The 19,621-nt window shown below is 41.9% G+C and overlaps 1 protein-coding gene across 1 annotated transcript in view; it reads left to right on the forward strand.

Annotated features, from left to right (window-relative positions):
- The window catches only part of AFF2 (ALF transcription elongation factor 2), a 290,365-nt gene that overhangs the window by 106,094 nt on the left and 164,650 nt on the right, over nt 1-19,621 (forward strand). The window contains exon 4 of the mRNA XM_065410909.1: nt 5,563-5,607. Coding sequence (XP_065266981.1) covers nt 5,563-5,607 — 45 coding nt within the window. The remainder of the gene's footprint in view (nt 1-5,562; nt 5,608-19,621) is intronic.

Raw genomic sequence — 19,621 nt, forward strand, 5'->3', positions numbered from 1 at the left:
GGAGGAATTGAAGGCATTCATAGAATTAGGCAGGTACTAAGGGTCCTGTCGTTGCCATTCCTGGCTTTATAAGAGTTTTCCTCTTATCACCCTGTAGTGCACACTCAAAACGATCGATCAAGGCACGTGTACAGGATGTTTTCATGCAAGTAAGTGAAAAATCAATTTATGTCCACAGAAGTAAACAGTAGCATTAGCTTAATCTCTCTAGAGTCCACAATGGGTTCCTAGATAACGGGTATGACATTGGAAGTAGATCCGTTGATATGTGAGTTTATTGGTGCTCAAACACAAGTGAAGAATGGGATCCTATTTGCATTTAACATGAAACGTTTGTTTCCAATATGACAGAGATAGGAAAGGTGTTACTTGTTGAATGCAATTGTGCACCAATAAAGTCAGAGGAATTGTTCAAGAACAGTTTATCCTAATGAAAATACAATCCTTTAGTCGTACCAAAGAGATTATCCATAGTCTGATACTGTCTACCAACTTGATTCTGAATTTTCAGGACTATACTAATATGCGCTGTCTACTTCCCAGAAGTTTGTTGGAAGGTTTTAGTTCTTAGCCAAGTTCTTAATGCCAATTCCACTCCTTTCCCAATATGGCATTTCAAAAAAGTGTCTTCTCCTTTGAAACTTTCATATTGATAAACACCAATCTGATGTAAATTACATGGGAAAGGCATTTTACACAATTTTCCTATGTAGCATAAACAAAATCTGAGCTCATGCAAGTTATAAATAGTTCAAGACAAGTGTGGCCAAGGAATTGCTGAATGAATAAATGGAAGGTTGTATCAACATTAATCATCAGCTATTATAACGGGTCACTCACTGTCATTTGATTTGCATAACATTAAAACTATTTCCCCTACATTCTAATATTCCTCATGCCTCCTTCCCAGAGTTTAACATGGGGCCAACCAAGTCATACGTTAAACCCTTAGGTTCCACATCATTTAAGTTATGCTTTTTCACTTGTGATACTGCTTTTTTAGGTTGAATATTTTGACCATATGACCTCCTTTTCCCCCCTGGAAGCAATATTTTAAAATAAACACAAAATCTTTTGATGCAAAGGCGTTTCACCGGATTAAAATGAAATTGGAAGAGGAATTCAGTGCACCATGTAACTTGTGAAATCTTTTCGATTTGATTGAAGTTACAGTATCCTCAGGACTTATGTCTGCAGCTTATGTAATATTAACTGTTCTTCAATCAGAAGTTCATGAATACACTGCAGAATGAGAAAAGAGCTCATGACGTGAGCAGCAAGCACTTGGTTTTAACAAAACATAATTCCTAGAATCGATCCATCCTGTTAAGTTAGATCATGTTGTTCGCAGAGGTAGACAGGTCCAAAAAGTATGTACAAATCTAACCTCAAAGTGTTTCTTTTTAAAATGTGACTACTGATGAAAGCTTTAAAAAAATCACCTTGTACCACTCAAACCACTTGATTTTCTATAGATTAGGAGAATAGTGGTATTTCATATGGGATGTCCAGTGTCAATGACATTTTCATGTAAATTCTAATAATAATTCCCTACAGCGCTAATATTTGTGTAGGCTACAAATACTGTATTAGCCATATTTGTCTCTGGCCTGATGGATATCTGCATGGATCCTGTAGTGTGCTGTGCAAAGCCACTTGCACTGGTCAGCTCAGGGGTGGGCAAACTTTTTGGCCTGAGGCCCACATTGGGTTTCCAAAATTGTATGGAGGGCCGGTTAGCGGAGACTCTGCCTCCCCAAACAGCTAAGCGTGGCCCGGCCCCGCCCCCATCTGACCCCTCCTGCTTCTCGCCCCCTGACGCCCCCCTCCCCAGGACTCCTGCCCCATCCAACCCCCCCTGTCCCCTGACAGCCCCCGGAACCCCCGCCCCATCCAACCCCTCCTCTCATTCCTGACTGCCCCCCGGTGACCCCTGCCCCATCCAACCACCCCTTCTCCCTGTCCCCTGACTGCCCCCAGAACCCCGGCCCCTGACTGCCCCCCGCCACCCCATCCAATCCCTCCTCTCCTTCCTGACTGCCCCCTGGGAACTCCTGCCCCCATTCAACCCCCCGTTCCCCGCCCTCTGACTGCCCCGCCCCCTATCCACACCCCCGCCTCCTGACCACCACCCTGAACTCCCCAGCCCTCTATCCAACCCCCCCTGCTCCCTGCCCCCTTACCGCGCTGCCTGGAGCACCGGTGGCTGGCCGCGCTACAGCTGCGCCTCCCAGAGCACCAGGACAGGCAGCCGCGCCGCCCGACTGGAACCAGCCACGCCACCGCGCAGCACAGAGACCAGGTCAGGCCGCGGCTCTGCAGCTGCGCTGCCCCAAGAGCTAGCAGCCCCGCCGCCCAGAGCATTACGTCGGCAGCAGAATGAACTGAGGCTGCGGGGGAGGGGGAACAGCGGGGGAGGGGCCGGGGGCTAGCCTCCCAGGCCAGGAGCTCAGGAGCCGGGCAGGAGGGTCCCGTGGGCCATAGTTGGCCCACCTCTGTGTTAGCTGAATGGACAATTAATCTTCAATTTCTGATTCACAGTTGGAAAGTTTTTTTCAGGATAGACTAAGTATCTGACAGATCTGTGCTTTTCAAGTCACTGAAGCTATGCACTGAAGCAGCCACACTGCTGTAAACTCTCTAGTGTAGCCACTCTCACCTGATGGAAGACAGCTCTTCCATCAACTTAGTTAATCCACCCCCAACGAGCAGCAGGAGAAGCTCTCCCACCAACATAATGCTGTCCACCCTGTTGTTTTGGTCGGTGTAACTTATGTCGGTCAGGGGGGTGGCTTATTCACACCCCTGAGCGACATAATTTATACCGACATAAGTGGTAGTGTAGACAGAGCCTTAGAATGTGGGGCAACCACATGAATTTAGAAAAAATGGCCTCCTTCTTTTAAAAATCCATTAATAATAATGTACAGAAAGTCTTACATTGATCTTCTCTATGATATCCCTGTTGTAATAATTATTCTTTTAATGTTTTGCATTAATCTAAATGTTTGCCACTTTGTTCCTGTTCCTGCTTGGCTCTCCCTGTATGACAATCACAGCACTTTGACATCATGTGTTACCTTAATACCCATGATTCTAAACTAAGCAATGCCAAAGGGAACAAAAGTTCTGTCAAGTCATTAAAACAAAACTGATGTATGATCATTTAGAGCTATTAGTGAGTGTTGCCAGCAGAAGCAGGTTGTAATTACAGAATAATATAATAGATTTTACTAAACTAAAATTGTGTATTTGTATTATTATTTCTTAAGCAATGTAAGCTTACATAGTGCTGTGCATTAGGAGAACTATGTCAAATAAGGAAGAGGCACTTTGCCCCAAAAGACTAACAGTCCCAAGGACGCAAATGGGAAATTGCTGAGCACTGGAATTCAAAAGTTAGTGGTGGGTGGTCATTGAAACTGGAACGTTTAACTGGGGAGGTGAATTTGAATAGGGAGAGGTCCTGGGATTTGTTAGCTGGAAAGCTGTTCATGGTATAGAAAAGAAGGCAAAAAGTGAAGGTGAGCGAAGAAGTTAGAAGGTGTCAAGAGGAAAAAGCATGGAAGAGGGGTTAGGGCAGAGGTATGTGAAACAGAAGTTATACAATATTCAGGTGAAGCTTTCGAAGACACCTGGTGTGGAAATCCAGGCTCCCTGAAGTCAATGGAAAAATTTCCATTGGCTTTGGTGGAGTAAAGGTTCCCCCCCCCCCACCCCCCGGGATTGTGAGCTAGACTTTAGTTAGGTAGAATGTAAGGAGAAGGGGATATTTTTCTTAACCCAAATGTTCTGACGTGTAGATCCGACAATAGTGGCTGTTGAGGTGGGTAAAGTCAATAGTAGGAGCCACATTTGTCATGTTCACTTCTGGGCACTTCATTACCTAGATATTGACAAATCAGAGGGAGTTCAGAAAAGAGCAACAAAATGATGAGAGAGGGTGGAGGGAATGACCTATTAGGCAAGATTATAAGAGTCAAATATATAATATACTTGAGGAGTAAGATGGAGCATAACGGTGTACAGATGTATATGAATGATGTAAATACTATGGAGGGATGTGAATTATTTAGAGTGATGGAGGAAGTTATCCATAGAAATGATAGGATGAAATGAAAAATGGGAAAATATAGCCTGTTTGTCAGGGGAAATGTCCTGACAGTGAGATCAATAAGGTGTCGAATAGTCTTTCAAAGGAAATGTGGAAGCCTCCTTGCCTGAGACTTTTCGAACTAGACTCGCTAAAGCACTAGAAGCGAGTATAGGGAAAGAATCCTGCAGAAGACATACTAGATGACCTAATAGGTCATTTCTGTTTCTAATTTCTATACTTCTATTAATTTAAACTTTATGCCTGCATCAAGATTCGAGAATGAGGAGGAACACACACTTAGTGGCTGTCCCAACCAAAGCTCTACAGCATGTGCTGATGTGGGTGGGGATGGAGGGAAAGAGGCATGGCCATGGATTGGCTTCCCCTAACCAAGCTCTAGTAACCAAGGATGAGATTTTTTTTCAAAGGCTCCAAGGGCACCTTTGAAAATATCCCCTCACATTGTGGCTGCAGCGTGCGTGGGGAGTGGGTTCATTGTGCACATTCCCCCGAATCTAGTGTACCCATGCAAGATAGCCATAATAAAAACCTATTGTATATGCATACAACTTAACTGTTGACAAATGTACATACACACACACACACCAAGTGCTCTTAAAATCCTGACAGTTATTGCTCATATATTTATTTGCAGTATTTAGGGTATTTGTGCTGTTTTCTACATTTAGAATGGGGAATTACAGCAAATAGCATCAGTAATGTTTAAAGAACTAGCTTGCTAAATTGCAAGATTTTACGAGCATCTATTTGTGTGTGCCTGTGTGTAGATGTAATGCATATTTTTAAGAGGCACGGAAGATCTCTCAAAACTCTCAAGATGGATTCCTGTGTGCTTTTCAGTCTTTAGAGGATATTTAACCTGTAACAGGCCCAGGAAGTCAGAGACTGAGGAATCAGCAACTAGTATTAGAATCTAACCAGTGTTTTTTCTATAGTACGTGTTTAGGGTTTAAAATTTGTCTGGGCTGTTAGTGTATGAAGCTGTACAATAAGATGCTTGATGATAACAGTTTACTCTTAACTGTTATCACCTTTGCCCTAAATTGTGGCATGTTGTAAGTTAAAATGTACCCTGCGTTCTCACTGAAATCTGAATATTGGAGTAGCGGTTGATATCTTCATCATTTATAAAAGTTTCCAGCAATTTTAGTGCCCATTTTTAACTGTGGGGACATCAGGGTACTAGATTCTTTCTAAACAACTGTTTGTAGCAAAACACTTACAAAAATATCTTTAAGAGACGGTAGAGATGCATCTTTCTACTGATTTAGGTTGATTTCAATTGGCAAATTCTGTTGGTAATGATCACTGGATGAAGCGTATTTCAAATAATGGGGCATTTCCTTGTTAGCTGTGGTTTAATAGATCTATTTACTTCCCTGGTTGCTTTTAACCAATAAACTTTGCATTCTGTGACTGACTGACTTTTTTTTTTTTAAACCTAGGTTAGCCTTCCCAATGACTCCAGCTGTGTGGAAGAAATATTACGGGTGAGTTTAATCCTTTTGCTCCTATATCATCTTCTAATTATAGTTCGGGTGTCTCATCTTTGTTCAGTAAGCTATACAGAGTTCACAATATTATATTTAAATAACACTATACTAGTGAGTACAAAATTAAAGAGACGCTGTCAAGGTTTGCTAGGCCCAAAATATGACCTCTGTTGGGGCCAGTTCTACATACCCTCATTTCTCCTCTTCCAAAGCTATGTCTACACTACAGAGCCTATGTCAGCCTAACTACGGTGGCATTGACCCTTAGTATAGATGCTGTGTACACCAGTGGAAGGAATTTTTCTGCCGATGTAGGAACACCCCCTCCCCAAACGATGTTGGCTATGCTGATTGAAGCACTCTTCTGTCAGCATAGCTGCATTTACACTGGGGATTTTGTCGGTATGTTTTGAGGAGGTGTGTTTTTTTCCACACTTTTAAGTGTAGACCAATCCCAGGTAATCCCAGTCACAGTTCAGGGCTAGCTGCACTATTGACCACTCTCAGTCTCAACGAGTGCAGCCCCTTCAGGTGATCAGCCTCTTGCATTCCCATCCTGAGGCAGAATCCCATGATTTTCCCACTCACAGGTCACGTGCAAGGCTGCAACCACCCTGTGTACCAAACATGATTTCCCAGTGGTCCCAACTGGATTCAAGCCCTGCAAATCTACCCTTCAGGAGCTGTGAGCAGTGGTTAACACAGGTCTCAAAATAGCCTCTTGCAAACAAAGTATTGTTTAATCTTAAGAGCAGGAACAAAACATAAGAAGAAATAGGGTTTTTAACATAACGAACAGTCTACACTCATGAATAAAATTTATGTATGCCTGGCTTATCCCAGAAACCTGATCTTGGGGAATTTTGTGGGGTGGAGGGAAGGTCAGCCTGCACCAGAGTGGTCCCTGTATCTCTCCCTCTTTGTACTTCAGGGCATGGGTTTTAATCCACTCCAAAGTCCTTTGTTTCCATTTCATGCGTCAGGACCCTCCATCCTGGGGTCACTGGCTACAATGCTGCTCTCAGGATAACATTGCAAAGGGATCGACACCTGTACTGTCCTTTTAAACCTCTGTGAATGGAGGGCTATCAGCAATGTTTGCCTGCTTTCCTGCCTACCTACAAACTAACCCATACCTGAATTAATCCCTAATAAACATATAGCAAACACCACAATAACAATCAAACAAACAGATGGCCATATAATATTAGTAAAATAATACTGGCATTTCTCACTGGAGCTGGTTGGGAATTTTTCAACTAATCATTTTTTTATCAAAAAGTACACATTTGCCAAAACTGTTCACGAAACAGAGTCAGTTACATGAATTTCCTCACTCAAAATAACATAGAGGAAAAAAGTTTATTCAGGTTTTTTTGGTTCACAAATATTTTTTGAAATTTTGACTTCTCACCCCGGTTCAAGATGGAGAAAAAATTCTGAAGTCTTGAAAATATTTGCCGGTAGGAAAAACATTTTCTGCCCAGCTCAATTTCCCATGTTCTTCACCATCCCATTGAAACCAATAAGAATACTTAGTCCAGAGGAGTTTGCCCTTTTTATGTATATATTATCTTTTGATGATGTCAATGTAGTTCTCCATGTGTTTCCAATGTTCCTCTATAATTTGCGGTCCCTTCTAATCCTATGATTCTATAATTCTAAATCAATGTGGGAAGCTAGCAGTAGTGTGGAATCTGACGATAATAAATGTGAAATTGTGTATCCCATGAAGTAATACATCCAAGGAAGGGAAAAAACCATTGGTTTCAAGCTTCCCAGGGGTTGTTATGTAAAGAATAGAGAGGGAGGGAAAAAATAAGGTTGAAAAATTATTTAAAATATTTTTTGTGTTTTTAAACATATTTCTGCATCTGTGTTATTTATATATTTGAATTATGTTTGTTAATATTGGAAGGAATTAACTGCTGGATGGGAAAGCAGTTATTTTCAGAAAAATAATGTCAGAAAGAAGTATAATGTATATTTTCCAAGGGTCAGTCATTCGGGTGCCTGTTTTAAATGCATGAGCAGCACATATACTCACAAAACGCAAGAATATCTTATGGGAATCTGATCCTGTTCCCATCAAAGTTGATGGCAAATCTCTCACTATCTTCAGTGGCTGCATAGTTAGACCCTTGTGACCTACTGGTAGTGATCTGCATTGGCATGGACTGAGGTTACATTTCTCAGGCCCAGCACTAAAGCTTGTTGAAGTCAATGTGAGTATCTCCATTTACTTTAATGGACTTTGGACCAGATACATACTCCCTAGGAGCCACTCTTGCTGGTGTTGAGTAGCACCTTATTCCACGAATAGGCCTATTAAAATCAATGGAACTAAACTCAGTGTGAACAAAGTGCCAGAATCTGGCCTTACGCTAATAGGGCTGACTAAACCTGGCCTATTCTGCTCAGATACATCGGTGTGAATCCAGAGTAACTCCATCATAACCAAACATTTTACTACTAAGGCTGCTTATCAAACACTTTGTAACTATTGGCAATCTCTGCTCAAGAGAGAACCAGGACTAGCATATTGCTGAGGTGTATTTGCAAAGTTGTGAGGGGAACTTTCTCAGAGCCAGCTGGTAATACGCCTGGCTCCAGCCTGTTATGTCACTCTCCCTTGAGTGCATTTCACCCCAGGTATTTAGGAAAAGTAAGGAAACTAAGCAATTTAACTGAGTTTCATCCCTAAGAAAGTTTCAATAACTCTTGCATTTTGTTTGTCACAAGGTTTTGTATGTAGCAGAGATATAAGCTGTGAGCGCTCTGATTTTAGAATTCTTTTTTTTTTTTAGGCTGATCTTGATTAGTGCTTTTGTAGACCTAGAGGTTTGGGATTCCTAATAGATGCTAACAAATAAAAATGGAGTTTAACTAAGTTTACGGTCAGAACTTACCAGCCAAGTGAGGGGAAAAGGTCATGTGTCCATTCAGACCCCTGAGTCTTCTGAGACAAAATTTCAGTGTTTCAGATTTCCTGAAACACTTAGCCACTTATGTCATCTTTTGGAAGTGCCTGGAGAACTGCTCATGATACCATAACTAAAGGTTAATGATAGACCAGTCTCCTGTTGATTTTGCTTGTCTAACCCGCATGGCTGAGAAGTTTTGTTTAAAAAAACCGTTGCCTTCAAACTAAAGCCAAACTGTAAAAGTAATATGGTACATTTGCATTGATTACAGGTTACCAGAGCTAGACAGATAGATGGAGATAGATAGGCCTCCTTCTGTTCCAAAATATCTCTTCCTATTTAAAGACAATGTGATATCTGTGGAAGAGCAAATAAAATGAAAAAACAAAACCCAAGAAAATATTTTTCTTTATTCATATGCGACTAATATTTATGGATTTAAATTAGCCTGTAAATTGCTAGTCATATAAAAAGAGAATTCATTAGAAAATTGTGTTACAAACTAGAAAAAAATCCTGGATGCTTTAAACCAAGGTTCGGAGTCCGATGCTTCTGTTCCTTACACCAGTGTGCTCTAACGTTGTTGTTATGTGTTGTTTGCATTGCAGTAACACGGAGAGGCCAGGGGCCATTGTGCTAGGCACTTTACAGACACGTAACAAAAGGGCAGTCGCTATCCAAAGAGTTTAGGGTCTAAATGAATAGAGTTGCTCCTGATTTACATCATTGCAAACGAGAGGAGAGTCAGGCCTGCTGAGCATTCATTTACTTCACTTTGACTTTCAAAGTTGTGGCCAGTATGGTTTTGGAATCAATACTGAGTATTGTGACCAGAGGCCAGCCTCTGCTTTCATTTATACACGTGTAAATCGTAAGTAACAGCTTTGACTTTAATGCCTCTTCCTGTTACCTTTGGTGGATCTGATGCCACTAGATACCTCTAGTACTTGCATGACTGGAACACAGTGATTGAGACTGTAGTCATCCCATGCACACCTGCCTGGGGATAGCCACAGTCTAGTGATCTATGTATGTAGGGAACCAAATACACCTCTACCCCGATATAACACGACCTGATATAACATGAATTCGGATATAATGCAGTAAAGCAGTGCTCCGGGGGGGCGGGGCTGCGCACTCTGGTGGATCAAAGCAAGTTCGATATAACGCGGTTTCACCTATAACGCGATAAGATTTTTTGGCTCCCAAGGACAGCGTTATATCGGGGTAGAGGTGTACTGCCCTCAGATTCATTTTCAGCTCCTGTGCATTTCATTGTGGGGGCCGGGCAGGAGGCAAAATTTGTCCCAGTGAATGCAAGCTAACAGTGGTGTTTCACTGCAATGGGATTTCTGCAGAACACTGCAGGAATCTCCTTTAGGATGTATTAGCTCTGCCCTAGAAAATCTTGCTGACTCTGCAGGAATTCAAGCCAATTAAGTCTGCTCTCACTGCAAGAATCACTCTGCCAACCAATGAAATGCAGCCACCTCTGGAACGAAATAGGTCATTGTACAAAACACTACATAGAGCTTTAGAACAGGAAAAGGATACTTCATCCCTTTGAAATTCAAGGAGGAATTTTAGGAAGGCTGAATGTAATTACCCATATTGAGATTTAGGGCCAGATCTTCAGCTGGTGCAAACTGGCATAGCCCCACTGGAATCAAGATCTGGCTCTATATATGAAAACCAATAATTTCTGTGTTGCTAAACTACTCTTCTTACAGTGAGGTAAACATTTAAATCTAAAAAGCTGCCACTGCATAGCAGGGCAGAAGAATTCTAGAAGGTGTCTATTTCATGGTAGTGTAGTGTCAAGTAACTAGATGGATTTCTGATATTATACAGACAGCTGTGATATTAATTAAAAGCTTTCTAGTCTAGAAGCAAAACAAATCCTAAATATAATTTAAATTGTAATTAGTATAAAAATGACTGGAGTTAAATGAGAAAAGTCTATAATTTATACTGTCTTCTATTCTTCTGATGACTAGCTCATATCTAATGACATTGGAGAATATGTAAATTGATCAGCAGGTGAAAATGCCCTTGACTGGGTAAATTATGTGTAGTATTACCTTTCTCATGCCATTTGAAAGCACTAATGGATTTAATATGTATTATCCATAGCAGAGGTGAGCTGTTCACAGAGCAAAATTAGCCTGTAACAGATATAGCCCATTATTTGCCCCTCAGTAATTGTTTTCTCTTCTAAAATACAAACCAACACTGAAGAACGATGCTAAACCTAATTATAATAATTGTAATTTGAAAAATACAGGTACGCTGTCCAGCGTGGTTACAGATGCACTTAGTAGCTGACAAGCAGTTTAAATATTTTCATGTGAAATCTGGGGATTTGCTGAGAGGGACATGATGTGAATTTAAAACAATTCTACAGACGTCATTGGACAAGTGAATAATGAGCTGACTGGCCTACTAAATCATGTGAACCTGTCAAATGTGGGAACACGTTGGGGAGGAGATGATGTCAAATAACAGTAACTTAGCAACCTAGCATTTAGCTGTCCAGAGAACAAGTAAGAGTAGCCACTTTTAAATAGCTGAGTAAATAAACGAATCCCTATATGTCTTAGGTGTGCCGTAAAACTAGCCCTGTTTTGTGTCGAGTTCCTTCTTTCTCCTGGATAACGTGATTTATTATTTCTATTGAAATGAAAAAAGAGATTGAAAAACGAACTCCCGTGTAAATGTGTAGCCATGCCCTTGTACCTCGGCTGGAGGGAAGGCTCAGGAAGCACTCCTTGAACAGGCAGTCACCTGCTTTGAAGACTACAGCGTGTTGCGAGTACTTTCTCCCCCTCCCCCCCCCTTCCCCTTTAGACCTCGTTTATGAACACAAAGACTTTTATGGGTAAAAATAATTAAAATAAAATAAAATAAAACAATTAATTTCTCAAGAATCCCCAAAACAACAAATTGCCAACTTTAAAATAATGTTTTCTCAGTAGATGAAGGGCCAGTTTTTGCTCTTCCATCAGTGTGAATCAAAGGGTAGTTCCACTGACCACTGAATTGTTCTCTCCTTTACAACAGTGTAAATTAGGAGTCGCTCCACTTCCTCCTGTTGCTGTACTAAGCTGATTTACCCCTGAATTATTCTGGTGTAAATGAGAGCAGAACTTAGCCCTAAGCCTGCATCTAAGCACAGAATTCAGCCCACTGGGCCTATTACATAGCCGGCTCTCTGGAAATATGAGACTGCTGGGTGCTTTGTTCAGACCAGAGTTTTGTAGCTGATCTTGTTCACACCAGCAGGAGTAATGCCAGTGAAGTCAATAGAATTACTTGGGCCTGTTTTTCTGGTGTTTTACACCTTATATAGCCATTTAAACCAGTGCCACAGGGGGCCCTGTCTTCAGTTGAATTCGGGTTGGTCCAGGTCCGAGGGGAGGGCAAAGATGGCTGGCTGTATGCCACCTTATGCCCCCAATTCTAGGACAGTGACCCAGTGCAATGTAAACTAGCCTTGGGATGCTCTAAGTTACATCTGAGTCATTCTGGCAGCTGAGGATCATTGGAGCATTGCAGTATCCCAGCCATGTCTCTTTACAGTGGCAATGCTCCTCATTCGCCCCTATGGAAGGCTGGCTATACTAATTTAGTGCTAGTAGAGGATTCCCCTACGTTAGGAATATCATGATGTGACCACCTAGGCCAACTTTAAGTCTGCTGTGTTCTGTCAGATCAGAACCAAGCAAACTTAGTGGGGGCGGGGGCAGGATCTGAACCTGGGAGTGCATAGCTGGTGTAAAATGCTTCCGAATAAGAATGGTGGTATTTTGCACCTGCTTGGCACAGGTGTAGATGACAGAAAGGTTAAGGACCTCAGCAGTATAGACAAATGGAAGTGAGATCAGTTTCAGGCCCCAAGTAATTTGCCTACAGAGATCTTATTTTGTATTTTTAAAATATTAAGCAAATTAGTTGGCAATGCACTTTGAAATGCAAAGGCTGGTAATTACACAACAAATCTATTCTGGCCTATCTATAGTGGAACAATAGAAAGATTAGAAACAGATAGAGGGAGCTTACCCTGTACCTATTTCCAACACAATATTCAACTCTGTTTTCTTATCTCCTTGAATGTAATATTTTAACACATATTTTGTAGTGCCAAATTGAAACGTTGCCAATTTCAGTCACATTATTTAATTCCACTATCGTTGCCAGATTTAATATTACTGCTAAAATTACTGTAAAGTAAATTGGCACCATCACAATGAACACAACATTGACTAGCATTTGGCAATGTGTTAATGTATCTGAAGAGAATAAGGTGATTCTCATCTGTCAAATGAATGAAAATGTACTAATTTGGTCCCATTTCCCATGCTCTTCACCAGCTCCGTTATACAAAAAGAACCACTTTGTAGGTTTTTTTTCTCTTTATAATCACCTCAGGAGTGAGTTAACATAGATTTTAATGTCTCACATGATGTACATCCTTGCTCCCATTAAATACACTCAGTGTCATGGCAAAGATTGTAAGAAAAATGGAAAACTGCACAAAAGGAATCCAGGTTGGGGATGAAGAGGGTAAGATTACCATTAACGAAGGGAAAATTGGCTTAGGTGAAATAGAGCCAACCTCAAACATTGGTCAAACCTCTAACTGAAGTCAAACTGCACCTCTTTGTGGTGTTTGAAAAAGTTCGGATAGCTTTATATAATATTTTCAAATGCCTCTGAACTTTGAGGACCAGAGAGAACTGGAAGCAAAAAAACAAAATACTGTGAGAGGCAGTTCATGGGGCTTCTTACAGTTGACTGGCAACTTGAACTTTTCTCACAAGATTACCACTCCAGATTTGCAGGCCCAAGGGGCCAGAGTCTCCCCTCAGTTACGTCAGTGTACATAAGGAGTAGCTCCATTGAATTCAGTAATGACTTCATTGAAAGAGAGGAGAATCAGAAGGAGGTCAATCCAGGTGGCGCTCAATCTGCCAGGAGGCAACATCCCTTTGGGATTCACCATGGTGATGATTTACAGTGTTATGGCCCTTCACCAAAGCTGTACTGAGTGTCCTCTCTTGAGAGCCTCAGGGGGTACATAAATCCCTTGTGAAAACTGTCCTAGGAAGCTTTGAATGTATTCTACCTGGCCGTCCTGAAGTACCAGATTACAAAGTGATAACAACTTGTGACCTGTGGAACAAGCTTCTATCAAGCATAAGAGCCACGAGAGGCTAGCATGCTCCACTTCTATGTACTATGAAGATAAATCAATCTATAAATAAAGTCATGTTTTGAAACACACACCATTAAATATTTCTCTGTTCTCCAATGAATCATTTCTGTATTTCATCTTATCCTGTCATAGTGAAACACGGTAAATATGGGCATGAGTGTTTAAACTGCTGGCAATGTTACCTTTCATTTAAGTAGATTAATAATGCGTAGTTTACATAACAAATTCTGTGCCTTGGGCACAGAAATACGACATTGCAAACATATTCTAATGGCGCCATTAGGGTTTGTGAATGAGTATTTGTTTTACAAACAGTTGTGGTATGAAATGACAGAACCAATAGCATTTTCTGTCAGATCTTTATCTTATACGGTAGAAGGGGAGGGCTGCACTCTGTCAGCCTTCAGGGCAGGGACTGCAGGTTTAAAGCAACAAGCTAAGATCTATGATGTACAGCTGGTGGGAAACCCCATTATAAATTAGCCAGGTCGAAGGAGTTGGTTGGTCTGTTGAAGGATAACTTGGCCCCCATGTAGTTAGCTCAGAGAGATCACATGCTCTTTTCTCCTTCTCTCTCTTGGTATTCAGGGCTGGAGTTGGGGCTAAACAGGCCAGCAGTAATCAAGGGAAAAGGGAAAAGGCATGGAGCATGTGATTGGATGCCTCTTCAGAAAGCTTATCCCCAATTATGCCTTATGGACATATGTTGCACAGCCCCAGTGGAAACTCCAGGAAGCATTGTGTATAATGCATCCCAGAGCTTACTACCATACAGTAGGAGTGTGATCCTTACCTCCACAGTGAACAATACCACAAGGGCAGTGTAGGCTCATCTCCTTCTCCTTCCATCCAGCCTCCCTACCGCTTTGCCAAGTCTTCCCTCAAATCTTTCCAGCTGCTGTTGTCCCTGCTGCAATAGATCCCTCAGTAGATCCCTGTAGATGTCTAAGAAGGAAGATTGGTGCTTCCAGGAATAAATTAAACCCAGCTGTCCCTTGCAATCCCATGAGACACAGAGGGGGATGGAGTGTTGGAATCTCCTGTTCTGGGAAAGGCGGGCCCCACTACAACTGGTTTCTGGAGACATCCACTGTGACCCTCTGTATAATGTACACGAAACTCAGAAACAGGCCCCAGGTTTGGAAGGGAAATAAAAACCTCAGATTGGCAAGGAGTAGGGGACTAAAATAGGGGGAAAATGAGTTAAAAATTACTTAGGCAAGTTAGATGTCTTCAAGTCACCAGGGCCTGATGAAATACATCCTAGAATACTCAAGCTGATTGAGGAGACATCTGAGCCATTAACAATTATCTTTGAAAAGTCATGGAAGTTGGGTGAGATTCCAGAAGACTGGAAAAGGGCAAATATAGTGCCCATCTATAAAAAAGGGAATAAGGACAACCCAGGGAATTACAGACCAGTCAGTTTAATTTCAGTACCCTGAAAGATAATGGAGCAAATAATTAAGCAATCAGTTTTCAGACACCTAGAAGACAATAAGGGGATAACTAACTGTCAGCATGGATTTGTCAAGAACAAATCATGTCAAACCAACCTAATTGCTTTCTGTGAGGAGGTGGTAAGCCCTGTGGATAGTGAGGAAGTGGTGGATATGGTATATCTTGACTTTAGTAAGGCTTTTGATACTGTCTCATGTGATCTTCTCATAAACAAACTAGGGAAATACAACTTAGATGGAGCTATTGTAAGTTAGGTGCATAACTGGTTGGAAAACTATTCCCAGAGAGTAGTTATCAGTGGTTCAGTCAAGCTGGAAGGGCATAACAAGTGGGGTCCCCCAGGGATCAGTCCTGGGTCCGGTTCTGTTCAATATCTTCATCAATGATTTCGATAATGGCATAGAGCACACTTATAAAGTTTGATACCAAGCTGGGAAAGGTTGCAAGTGCTTTTGATGATAGGATTAAAATTCAAAATGATCTGGACAAACTGGAGAAATGGTGTGAAGTAAATAGGATGAAATTCTATAAGGACAAATGCAAAATACTCCTCTTAGGAAGGAACAATCAGTTGCACACATACAAAACGAGAAAGTACTCCTAGGAAGGAGTAGTGCAGAAAGGGACCTAGGGGTCATAGTGGATCATAAGCTAAATATGAGTGAACAGTATAACAGTATTGCAAAAAAAAGCAAATATCATTCTGGGATGTATTAGCAGGAGTGTTGTAAGCAAGACTAAAGAAGTAATTCTTCTGCTGTACTCCACACTGATTAGGCTTCAACTGAAGTATTGTGTCCAGTTCTGGGCACCACATTTCAGGAAAGATGTGGACAAATTGGAGAAAGTCCAGAGAAGAGCAACAAAAATGATTAAAGGTCTAGAAAACATGATGTAAGAGGGAAGATTGAAAAAATTAGGTTTGTTTAGTCTGAGAAAAGAAGACTGAGGGAGGATATGATAACAGTTTTCAAGTACATAAAAGGTTGTTACAAGGAGGAGGAAGAAAAATTGTTCTCTTTAAACTCTGAGGATGGAAGCTGAGAATGGGCAACAGGGGATGGATAACTTGACGATTACCTGTTCTCTTCATTCCCTCTGACGCACCAGGCATTGGCCACTGTTGGAAAAGAGGATACTGGGCTAGATGGACCTTTGGTCTGACCCAGCATGGCCGTTCTTATGTTCCTTGGACAAGAGGCAATAGGCTTAAATTGCATCAGGGATGGTTTAGGTTGGACATTAGGAAAAACTTCCGAATTCTCAGAGCCAGGGACAAATTGTAGGAGCCTATCTTCAATGTCAAGTATCAGAGGGGTAGCCGTGTTAGTCTGAATCTGTAAAAAGCAACAGAGGGTCCTGTGGCACCTTTAAGACTAACAGAAGTATTGGAGCATAAGCTTTCATGGGTGAATGCCCACTTCATCAGACGCAAGATGATGCATTCACCCACGAAAGCTTATGCTCCAATACTTCTGTTAGTCTTAAAGGTGCCACAGGACCCTCTGTTGCTATCTTCAATGTCGTTATCCTTAGAGGCTACATGCAGGCATAACCAGTCCAAAGGCAGTAAACTGAAAGGAAAAGGAAAGACCATGAACCAGAGATGAGGCTGAATCAGAACCAGAGGGTAAGAAGAGGAGGCACAAGACAGATTCTTTCAATCAGAGTGCTTTGAAACCCCTCTCAGGCGGGCTATTGAAGCTCCAGATATTCTGCTACACAAACCTCCCAAGAAGGAAAGTAAGGAGGAACATAAGGAGAAACGAGATGGGGCAAAGCCACTACAAAGGTTTTATAAGATCTGAGGCTACAACTGTATAACCCACTTCCTACCACGCTGGAGGTTGATGTTAGGGATGGGAGTATCTGGCTACAACCAATCATCTTAAGCATTTTTGTACCTACCTTTCCAATGTGCACCAAGCCAAATCTGACCTGTGTCACTCCACATCTCTTCTTCTCTGACCAAGAATACATAGATCCCAACCAAGGGGCATTTACTCCTTTGGAGACTCAGGAGAAATTGAAGTGACATCATCCAGCCTGATGGCTGGATCACCTCCATGTGATTTGCAGGGGCAATCACAACTTGGACAGACACTCTAGCTGGCATCATCTGTCTCAAAAGCAAGACATTCCAATGTCCGAGGGGCTTCTGTCAAGAAATCTTTCTGGCCGCAGCCATTATTTTGGATGCAACTGTGGATGCCCTGTGACTCATGTATACACCCCATCAGTATGTCCACACCATGCAGCCTTGAGATCACCACGCTCACAGCACATCTGTTTGAACCCTTTCAAGGGGTGATTTTATACTTCCTATCCATCGAGCTCATCTCAACTGGTGAGGCCTTCACTCCCTTCCTAAATGGGCAGATTTACTTCTGCCCCCAAATGAGTTGAACGCCTTTTATAAAGGATGTGTAGACATCTCAATGAATTTTTTGGTAAGCATAAATAAAATTTCCTGTGCCCATCCCTGCCTCTGTTTCCCTGTGTGACCTTGAGATGCCACTTAGCCCTCAGTTTTCCTATCTGTAAAATGGGGGAATAATACTGCATATGGGTAGAATGAGGCTAAATTCATTGTTTGCAATGTGCATTGAGACCTTCAGCTGGAAAGTGCTGTATTGTGTCAGGTATTACTGCTGTTCTATTATAACAGCACAAAGGCAAGGCTCAGTCAAACATTTAAAATTACCCTGGATGCTACGGGTTATCCAGCTCTGTGGAAGATTGCTAACATTTCCCTGAAGAAAGCAGGGTGCTGAGTTAATATTTTGCCAGAAGCTGGGAATGAGCGACAGGGGATGGATCACTTGATGATTACCTGTTCTGTTCATTCCCTCTGGGGCACCTGGCATTGGCCACTGTCGGAAGACAGGATACTGGGCTGGATGGACCTTTGGTCTGACCCAGTAGGGCTGTTCTTATGTTCCTAATTTAACGTTCCGAGCTCTCTTATGGACTTCCAATCTATTTCAGCCGTATATCTCAAATTGTGCTTAACATTAAGGGGGAAGGTTATTGAATATGTAGGGTCCTTTCAATTTCTTAATACAAGACATGTTTCTTAATATGCATGTGAGAAGAATGCACGCTCCATGGATAGAGAGACGTTTTTGAACTTTTCAGACTGTCGCATTAAAATTGTCACAATTGTTTAATTAGCCAGTAGATCCTACCACACTGATTTATGTCAGCCATGTAACATTCTCTGTGGATAGCTGGCAATTCCCTGACTAGAACGATTTGTAGTTATGGCTCTGTCATAGTTGTCAGTAGAAACTTCTATTTTCTACCATTTACAGCTCCTCTGTAAAAATTTGACCTGGGCCAAAACTTCCATTCAAAGAATAAATACCCACCCAAGAATAAATAGGTTGTTACATGGAGATTTTAAAAAAGTATCCCCCTGACTCTGTAGAGGAAAGAAACCAATACAATATAGACTTTTACTGGTTCAGGAGGCTTGCACAGCTAGACCAGAAAATCCATGTGGCCAGAAAATCAATGCTCTTGGATAAAGCGCTGAAGTGGGGCCCAGGAAAACTGGGTTCCATTCCCAGGTCTGCCTCTGGCCTGCTGAGTGACCTTGGGCAAGTCATTTCCCCTCCATGTGCCTCAGTTTTCCTATCTGTAAAATGGCAATGATGATTAAGACTAAGATTTAGTCATGGGTATTTTTAGTAAAAGTCATGGACAGGCCACGGGCAGTAAACAAAAATTCATGACCTATGACCTGTCCAGGGCTTGTACTATATACCCCTAACTAAAACTTGGGACACGCAGCCCGAGACCACCGCTGGTGCTCGGGGGGAGGAGGGGGGGGAGGGAGACTGCCCCAGCAGTGGCTGGTGTAGCTGGCCCAGGGGCCACCCCAGCTGCACAGGCGCCCCTGGAATCAGTCGCATCAGCCACTGCAGAGGTCCCGGAAAGTCACAGAATCTGTGACTTCTGTGACCTCCGTCACAGACTCGCAGCCTTAATAATGATACCAGTCTCTTTTTGGAAAACCGTTTTACATGTTGTGATTAAAAATGCTATAGAAAAGCTAGGTGGTATTATTACAATGGTCCCTTCCGGCTTTAGAATCTGTGTGTCTCTGTGTACAATGCAAAACAGGCATCTTTTATTAAATAAATTGTTATTGCCTCTCTCGCCCTCTCTTTAGATGAGAGGAGACTTAATAAAATTGTTCTGAACCTCAAAAAAGATTTGAGTTTGGTTTGAGGAATGGGTGGAAGTTCTGGGAGGTGAGTCATTTTGTTTTAACTGAATCCGTGTCTGGCTACAACTGTATTTGGGCTTTCTGACCTGTACACCTACGTTCCTAGGACGGAGTTGCCAGTTTGCCTGGAAAAGGAGATCTCTGCGGATACTTTAATACAAATTGGGGCTCATGAAG

Source organism: Emys orbicularis, chromosome 9 (genome assembly GCF_028017835.1).
Source record: "Emys orbicularis isolate rEmyOrb1 chromosome 9, rEmyOrb1.hap1, whole genome shotgun sequence".
Lineage (NCBI taxonomy): Eukaryota > Metazoa > Chordata > Testudines > Emydidae > Emys > Emys orbicularis.